The sequence below is a fragment of the Dreissena polymorpha genome, chromosome 5 (genome assembly GCF_020536995.1).
Source record: "Dreissena polymorpha isolate Duluth1 chromosome 5, UMN_Dpol_1.0, whole genome shotgun sequence".
Classification (NCBI taxonomy): Eukaryota; Metazoa; Mollusca; class Bivalvia; order Myida; family Dreissenidae; genus Dreissena; species Dreissena polymorpha.
This window is the reverse complement of record NC_068359.1, coordinates 40,915,930-40,925,648: the sequence shown is the minus strand read 5'-3', so window position 1 is coordinate 40,925,648 and position 9,719 is coordinate 40,915,930. Positions and strand designations below refer to the sequence as shown.

At 33.0% G+C, this 9,719-nt stretch overlaps 1 protein-coding gene across 1 annotated transcript; it reads left to right on the top strand.

Annotated features, from left to right (window-relative positions):
- The first annotated feature begins 4,725 nt into the window (after window positions 1-4,725).
- On the top strand, window positions 4,726-8,534 carry LOC127831178 (uncharacterized). The gene is made up of 3 exons (XM_052356172.1): window positions 4,726-4,809; window positions 7,065-7,182; window positions 7,438-8,534. Exons 1-3 carry the CDS (start codon window positions 4,726-4,728, stop codon window positions 8,532-8,534), a joined length of 1,299 nt encoding a protein of 432 aa, XP_052212132.1.
- Window positions 8,535-9,719: the final 1,185 nt, after the last annotated feature.

Genomic DNA, 9,719 nt, shown 5'->3' with positions numbered 1-9,719 from the left:
CGCAAGTGCTCATGTCATCATTATTACCACGTACAACGACAAAAATCATATTCTGTCCCGCTATAAAATGAAGATTGTAGGCGATTTTTTTTCATTATTTCCTTAAAATCGGGGACGTATAAGCATGATAAACAGAAAAGCGTGTTACTGCCTGATTTTTAGTTGTGAGCGTTAGCTCACAACTAATGTTACAGAGCAAGTTTTGCAAGTCAGTATGCGCTTAGCTACGCTAAGAACGATAACCACAGCCTTGTGCACTACCTGCAGTAAAATTATGCAGACGACGAATGCTAGGAGCGTCTTCTCTACTACGCTAGGAACGATAACCACCGCATCTGCCTGTTTATAGTTCACCACTGGTACACTGCAGTGTGTGTGTGTGTGTGTGTGTGATCAATAGTGTTTAACAGCTTGTAAGACGACATTGGCAAGTATAGTGTTTATCATTGAAATCTGTACATATTGGCTGCTTTCAGGGAAAACGGGGCTTAATGCATGTTACATAAGATTAGCCTGTGCACACTGATTAGCCTGTGCAATGCGCACAAGCTAATCAAGGACGACACTTTCTGATTTTATGGTGTTTTTCGTTTATAGAGAGTCTCTGGTACTGGGATGACAATTAATGCATATGCATTAAGCCCTGTTTTCCCAAAATGAAGCTTTAATTATCTTTTTTATTAATGATTTGAAAAAAAACAACTCATCTTGACCTTTGCTTTAAGCGACACTCTTTATAAATTAGAATGGGTTGTGTTCATTTCAAACTTGCGAAATAAAAGCTTTAACATAATTTTGCAAACTGAGTTGCGTCTAAGATTATACATGACAACAGCGACCAACTTCAGTGCCTTCAGCGACACGTTGACAGGTTGTCATTTTTGACAGTTCTACTTTCACTTTCATTTTGTGATATTCATTATCATCAAACTATTAACAATTATGTGGTTGAGAAAAATATCGCCATTGCTTATTTAATATATTTTCTGTACATTTCTTCAATAAACTTACATCAATACACGATTTTCTTCGTTAATTCAAACATTCCTGAAAGGCTACCGCTTTGTTTAAATATTTCGCTTATATTTTGACACGCGTAGGTACGACCGCAACACCGCTTTCGAAATGTGTATTCATACTATTGCCTTCGAGATATTTATCCGATGTTTGGCGGAAAGGGTTGAGAATGTGCGAATGGCCATTAAATTGCATTTACTTCCGGTATTGTCAACAGAAAAAAAACGCTATGTGAAATCACCTGTGTAATCGTTAACTAAAGAAGGCCTGCGGCCGAAATATTTAATAAAAGAGTGACTGTATCAAGTTTTAATAATTTCCTCCCTCTGGAGATCCAATATATAGAGTGTAAAGTAATTTGTTGTTTTTTTGTTATTAAATATAATGCTAAAACTTAAATCAGTGTTTGAGTTTATTTCCGCAAAGGACTTAGGAGTATTACACAGTAAGGTAAGGAACTTCTTTTGTGATTTTTTTAATGTGAAAATTAAAAAAAAAATGTTTCAAGCCCCATTACTTCTCAAAATCAACGAAAATTTCGTACAATATTTCGTAAAATAAAGTTAAACAATTAAAAATCAGTGTTCCGTATGGCAATTGACGATATTTCAACGCAAGATGTGGTCTGGTAAAATAGATGTTTGTAGATACCAAATGCTCGTTTTTATTATTGTTTTGCATAGATGATGAAGAAGAATAACTTTTATTTCGACAAATACATACGGAATATCACGCTAGTCGATTGTTCCAAGAGTTTGTATCACTCGAGTGGCTTGTGTGATGACGTATCACACGAGAGGCGGAGACTCGAGTGTGATGCGAAATAGCACAAGCCACGAGAGTGATACAAACTCTTGGAATAATTGACTAGCGTAATATTCCTTTTATTATATACAACAACTAACGAAAACAGTTAACAAATGTATTTTTTACTTTAACAAAACTGACAAAACAATGACTAAAACGGTACGCCATAGTTTTTAAAGACGCGTATGAATACAGTTTATGTAAATGAATGTGTAAACATTCGAACCGGGAAAACACAGGTTTCCGACAAGCTTACTTTAATGCCATCGTTAATCCAATTTTTATAACAATTAAGTTGACAACTTTAATCCTATGTTTATAACAAAACCGTTTAAACGATATGCACTTCCATTTCTATCTTCCATGTCTTTATCGAAACTTAATTTAAACCACACTATTTTATTGTATTCCTATCGAAATATACATTTACGCATGATAAACACACACTCCAAAATACGTTTTTAGCAAATAGTTTACTGTTAAAAAACACCACGTCCGACAGAGTTTCGATAAAACTATTGTGTTTTGTCACAGAAATGACGTCACACGATGAACTACGTAATATATTTCGTAATATAAAATATTTCCATTTTCGGTGCGTGTAATAATGTGACGTCATAAAAAGGGGTCGAAGTAGTCCGGCTAGTATGGTAATACGGAATTGAAACAGCGAGTAGCGTAATACGGGATTTTTTATTTCAACGATTGATACAACCTGTATTTTGTTAAAAGCATTAAACAGGCATATAATAAATATACATATTTACACAGTTGAAATAGACCTTTATGGTCCTTGTTCAACACATATCTCATATCACATATCATGATGTAATATTTATATTATATTATGGTCCTTGTTCAACACATAACACATATCACATATCATGATGTAATATTCACATTATACTATGGTCCTTGTTCAACACATAACACATATCACATATCATGATGTAATATTCATATTATATTATGGTCATTTTCAACACATATCACATATTATGATGTCATATTCATATTATATCATGATCATTTTTCAACACATATCACATATCATGATGTAATATTGAAATAATATTATGGTCATTGTTCAACACATATCACATATCATGATGTAATAGCCATATTATATAATTGCCCTTGTTCAACACATATCACATATCATGATGTAATATTCATTTTATATTATGATCCTTGTTCAACACATATCACATATCATGATGTAATATTCATATTATATTACGAGAACATACGTACAATAATTCTAAGGTGATGAGACTTGAATAAACTCATCAATGACCCTGTTATCATTTCATTTCATTTTGATTTCCCGCAATGATATCTATTCATACGACACATAAAAACTTACAGATTACCATTTTAGTGTTTGTATGTCGTATGAATAGCTTTATTAGCGGGAAATTAAAATGGAATTAATTGTGTCACAAATAAATAAAAACGAGCATTTTGTATCTACAAAAATCTAAGTAATCATACCACATCTAGCGTTGAAATTGTGGCAATTGCTATAAGGAACACTGATTGTTTAGGTGTTAACTTTATTTTACGAAATACTTTACGAAATTTTCGTTGATTTTGAGCGTTATAGAGGCTTTAATGTACATTTGCTACCATTGCAACCAAATTATTCAAATGATAACATTGTTTTGTTTGTGCATTTTGAACACAATCTTAAATCAAAATAGTCACATGAATATATTGATCAATTATGAGATAAATTATCAAACAATATAAATAAAAATGAGAGTGTTTTTATACTAAATTTAGTGTGTTTTTTCGGACAATTAGCGAAATCGTGTATGTGTTCAGACATCAATATATCGAACTATTCAAGACTGGCACGTGACAATTTAGATTTACAAACTTTTCATACATGACTGCAGCAGCTCAAGGCACAAAAGTGTGTTGCTATATTGATACCATAACAATAAATACCACTGTAGCTTTAATACCTCACAATACAGTGTGTGTGTTTTTTTCATAAATGATCTTTCTTACGGGAACTTCAATGTGAACATCAATGCATAAAAAAACTTATACAGAAGGAGTAATCACGTGACAAAGAAGATGGCGACGTTCATATCGAAACAAGTATTTTTGCCGTCTTATACTCTTTATTAATTGCATGAATTGTTAAATTGCCGCTTACTTCCCAGCCATATCTGAAAGAAAGCGATTAGCGTTTGTATCGTATAAATTTCCGCTATGTCTCAACTTGCCTTATTTCTTAACGGTTCACAAAAGTACAGCTCACGCAAAGGAAATTCGCAGCAAGTAAAGCGTAGATAAAGAGCAAATACGAATATTCGAATATTAATCACTTTCTTGCTGATATGATTGGAAAGTGAGCGGCATTTAAACAATTTTTATAAGTAATAATTGGTATAAAACGGCGAAAAATATCTGTCTCGACATGGACGTTGCCATCTTGGGTGTCACGTGATTATCCCCTCTGTTATAGGACATTCTGACTAATCTTTGACTTTTTGTTTTCAAATAATGAGAGTAATAAAGCTCTCTTTTTTTAAACATGTATACACATATTGAGTTTCTTGTTTATATCAACATATGTCTGCAAATTGAGCGTTAGATCTATAAAAAAAACGAAACCATTGGTATGTACCCTCAAAATATTTTTTCAAAAAGAAAGATATTGAACCAAATAAATATTAAAGTCTGTAGTTTTTTTAAAGAATTATATCCAGACCAAGCATTTAGTATTGATGCAGATATTCCAAAATTTATGTAGGCATTAAATAAAAAAAATATCAGACCATATAAGACACAGTGCAAATCTGTAACATGAAATTATAAAAAAATACTACCTTGTTTACAGAGGGCATTACTGAATTGGTCTTCTACTGTTTGGATTCCGTTCTCGCGATGGCGTGCGCCATTCGAGCCGTTTGCGAAAATAAAGAAAATTTAGCTCAAACAAAATCTGATTTGCGAAAATGCTACAATCTCGTAAGATTTTCGTAACAACGTCCTCCATTTTGAATATGACAGGTTTTCTATGTGTTTTTCTTTGTTCCAATCATAGCGTTCGCAAATTAAACAGTATCGGCAAAAAGTTGTATAATACACAGGTGTGTGTTTCTTCAGTACTATGGGATTTTAAGGTTTGTTTGAGCGCATTTTTCACCAAACTGTGCACTTTTTTTAGATAAAGTGATATTATGGGCATCTAACAGTTTATAGGTGTCTATCGCAACCGTTGTTTATTTTTTTGTGTTTTCCATTCATATACACGTATATTTGTTAATGCAGCATCAACAAACTAAAACAATATCCCGGAAAGAGAAAAATGATGCATTTGAATATCAACCGTACTGTCTTTTTAACAACTGACGGCAAATAATTCGATTTACAGTGTGAATCTTAATTGAGTTTTAGTGCAGATTTGTTCATACGACACAAATACACTATTTTGTTTTACGGATCATTTCGGCTTACAGGACCCACCAGTCATGTAAAATATCGAATATAATATATATTTTTTTTACAAACAACTGGAAGCATGATGAGTTGCAGATAATTGGTCAGTAACCATATTTTAACTAACTCTTTTCAGCTGTTAATTCTTTTTAGCTCAATTCAACAGCGAAAAATGCCCATAATATCATTATAAACGATCTCATTTGTAACATCTACTTGGACAAAATTGTGTATTATATTGAAAATAATTAAAAAAATATATAATAGAAAACTGGACGCGCACCCATTTTGTTTTAATTTCTACTGGATTAAAGATAGAGAGATATTTCCATGCAATTATTTTCTCGCAGTTCGTTTAAAGGGGCCTTTTCACGCTTAGGTAAATTGACAAAATTGAAAACAATTGTTTCAGATTCGCAAATTTTCCTTGGCGTTATTATATTTGTGAGGAAACAGTAAGACTGAACATTAACCATGCTCTTAAATATCCATTATGTGCATCTTTTTACAATTTAAAAACCTGAAAATTATAAAGCGTTGCAACGCGAAACGATTGAATAATTTGGAGAGTTCTGTTGTTGTTGTATTTTTTGATACTACGAGGATTGCGTAATTAAAGTAAAGAATACATTCTGAATGGTATGATAGCGGATGGTCTAGTGGATAGAACGGTAGACTTTTGCTCCATGGATCCAGGGGTCAGTGGTTCGAGCCCCGTTGAGGGTTACTTTTTTAATTCTTCAATTGTATTCTTTTTTTACTGGAGATTTTTAGACCCAATGTTAACATTTATCAATATGAAGCATTTAACGACAAACTTCAATACATGTCAACATATGTGAAAAGGTCCAAACATTTATCAAAAACAGTTTCCTCTCTCTTACAATCTGTATACTGATTGACTTTCGAAAACGATAGATCTAGAATCAATCAAATTGCTTGTTTCATTTACAACAAATCGGCAATCTGCTTTTACATTTGAAATATGATGTCAATAACTTGATTTACCTACATAAGAATTTTTAAAAGCTTATCACATGTATTAACAAATTGATGTTCCTTTCCAAAATTGATTAAAGAACACAATTTATCTTATTGTATATAATTATCTTGGAACCATAACTGAAGCACAGTACCAATATACAAAATGTTGTACATAATCCTCATAATTGTTATTATATAATATCATGTCAAACAGTATGATCGAGCAATGGTTTGAAGCCTAATATAAATAGTTCTTTCTTCCAAGCAGATGCTATATTTGGTTTTGAAAGATTCTCGATATAAAGAGTTCCTGTACACAGAACAGAAATTAGTTAATTACCGTTTATTTTTTATGATCGCGATTAACTTTAAAAAAAATTTCTTTATCTACAGAAACAGACGCATTTCTGTTTATTGTGTTTTTATCGTTTGTTAAATATGTGTTAAAACATGGATTATTTCGCTGGAATAACAACGTATCACGTCACAAAATGACGTCATTTAGTTATATTGAGTCAGCCATCACTCGCGGTTATAGTATATCATTGAAAGTCGGAACCGTTTTAGCTGTTTTTGTTTGTGTAAAATTACACACAAAAATGCACACACAATACCAACATATAATCACTGATATCTGAGAAATGTATATAAGGCTTAGTGTAGTTATTGTGGTACAGACATCATGGTTTAATTTTAAATCATATTATCATTTTTATCAAGCCGTTATGGACATCTTCTTGCTGTTGGTGCCTAACTTATCATTTATCTCTAATAAGGAAGTTATTATATTTGCTTTACAGATGGACATGGTAAAATCGGTGCGTCCGTATTTGAAACCATTGTTGGCTGTGGTGGCGTTTTTGCTCGTGGTCCTCTACGCAATTTCCGGAAGAAATGCGGTGTGCTATCATTTGCCGGGTATATATTATCACTGTAATACTTCGCAATTGCATACAATAAAGAATATACTATCGCTAAATTAACTTCATGGAACTCATCCAGATATATGCTGACCCTCAGGTGCATTTTCCTTTATAGAATCGGTTCCGAAAATTGAAGAAAGTTTATAATCCCTTCAGTGTTGTTCTTTTCTCGTCAGATTCCAAAGTACGCGTGTGTTTTGCATAAAACATTCTGTTTTAAATCTTGTGTAAAATAGCGCGTTTTTTTCAGGCCTTGCAATAGACTTGCATCAGCATAATGACACTTCTATGGTCAGTCAATTTCAGGAACTGGAACGAAGGTCAAGGCATTTAAGCACGTCGTGTTTCAATAACGATTTACTCAACGCAACTACAAGAGAAAAGAACGCGCGCATGTTTTTTCATTCTAAGGTCTACAATGTCGCATATTGCAAGGTACCAAAAGTCGGGTCCACTTTTTGGACTCTTTTATTCACAATTCTTGACAATGGAGTCAATTTTGGCAAGAAGCTTTTAGAAGAGAATCGAGATTCTATACACAGGAGACAGTACACGTTTTTTTCGTCATTCGAGTACGTAAAGAGTCAACAAGACCCAACAATTCTCCCAGCACGTGACCCATATTCTCGGCTTTTCTCTGCTTTCATCGACAAAATCTACTTGCCAGTAAGATTAAACTATAACTACGTCATCTTAAGCATTCAAAACAAATCTGTGTGCCCGACGAATGTGTCTTTTCAAGACTTTCTCCAATGGATTGTAAACGAAACGAAAGCAGGCAAATCTTCAAATCAACACTGGGCACCGATTTATACTATTTGCGGATCTTGCGAGATTAACGCTCAATACGTTGTAAAACAAGAAACATTTGCAAAAGACATCGACGTCGTTTTACAGAGGCTTAACGTCTCCTCCGAAAAATACGACTTCATCATGAATACGCTTGAAGGAACAAGGATTCAGTCATCCTTACCGGGGATTGTAGCCCAAATTTTTGAAGGGACTTCCGGGTCCAATGTGAGACGTTGTATGCCATGGGTGGAGGTCACACGGAGGATATGGCACTCTTTCCAGATACAGGGCTACATTCGCGAGGACCGGGGTTATCCTCAAGGCACGTTCGATTCCATTGGGGACAATTTATCTCCGTCCCTAGTATCCGATTTAATTTTGGCGGAAATATTCAAGTATCCTATGCCGTCGGAAGAACGTCAAATACAACGAGAAAATGCGTTGAAAAGAGCGTATGAGGGCGTCCGCAAAGATGTGGTTGATGCGATCATAGACGTCTACGCTTTGGACTTTTCATTATACGGTTATTCTAACTTACCGCCAAATGAAAGATAAAACGATCAATATAATTCCTCTGGTGTGAATCAAAATATTTTCAGATTATTTCTTCAATGTGTGAGACATTATATGCCAACAAATAGCCTTAACTCAAATGTTTGTTGTTCTTATATGCATGCCTTTTAACCTCCGGATTGTATGACGATATCGTGTACATGTGTATACATGTACATTTATTTCAGTATAATATGGAACTTTTCGTTGATTATGTATTTTACATAAACATGCGTTGGAAAAAACTATCAAAAATACATATTAGCGAAATCGAATTAAATTAATTAACAATCAAACGAAATAAGTGCAACAATCGTATGTTAATACTGGGATTTTTAGATCTACTTGAACATGAATGCGTGTTTATGTGGGCGGCTTATCTATGACGTACCCTTGTCTATTTGGTATGCACGATTGTGTATACATATTATTAATAAAACATACCTTCGAAAGTACCATCGAATGCACTTGTTAGCGGACTAGAATCACAGGTCCATTTAGGTCGAACATGACAACGTTTTATAGTTCATTGGCTTCAAGTATTATTATTATTATTATTATTAATTATTATTATTATTATTATTATTATTATTATTATTATTATTATTATTATTATTACAGCTTTCTAGAAATTTCAAGCAATTATCATCGTAACTGAATCTTTCAAGTCAAATAAAAATATTAACATGCATCAAATAATAATATTTGTTTATTTACTTCAATTCAATATAATGAAGCGCATGTTTCAAGGGATATGTAGAAGACAATACAATCCCTATTTGTTTCCATTGATTAAAGAACAAACGTTTCAAGGAAGGTCGCCGTGAGAATGAAAACCTCACAGCAGTATTAATCCTTATTGGTTTACGATTCTTTTCTCGGAACTAGTCTACTGTCTCATGATGCAATAAACATTTCAGCAACGTCTTTTATAAAGTATATTATACGACTTATTATTTATTTTGTGATTATATAATTGGCTATGACAAATGCAAAAGTAATATCATAATTTTTAATTTATTAATTTGTTATAAGAGAATGAACATTAATAACAAGAAATTTATATTTACTGCATAGAAAAACACACAAGCGAAAAACATGTATGTTACAATTGAATAAATCATTATTATTTACATATACGATATCAAGTGTATGAAACCCTAACTAAAGGTTTAGGTTATTTCGAAC

What these genes read in the sequence shown, in the direction of transcription:
- LOC127831178 (XM_052356172.1), top strand. Translation starts at nt 4,726, where the DNA reads ATGGCGTGCGCCATTCGAGCCGTTTGCGAAAATAAAGAAAATTTAGCT. An exon ending in TGCGAAAATGCTACAATCTC is followed by an intron (nt 4,810 to 7,064) that starts GTAAGATTTTCG and finishes TTTGCTTTACAG; the next exon opens with ATGGACATGGTAAAATCGGT. An exon ending in GGTGTGCTATCATTTGCCGG is followed by an intron (nt 7,183 to 7,437) that starts GTATATATTATC and finishes CGTTTTTTTCAG; the next exon opens with GCCTTGCAATAGACTTGCAT.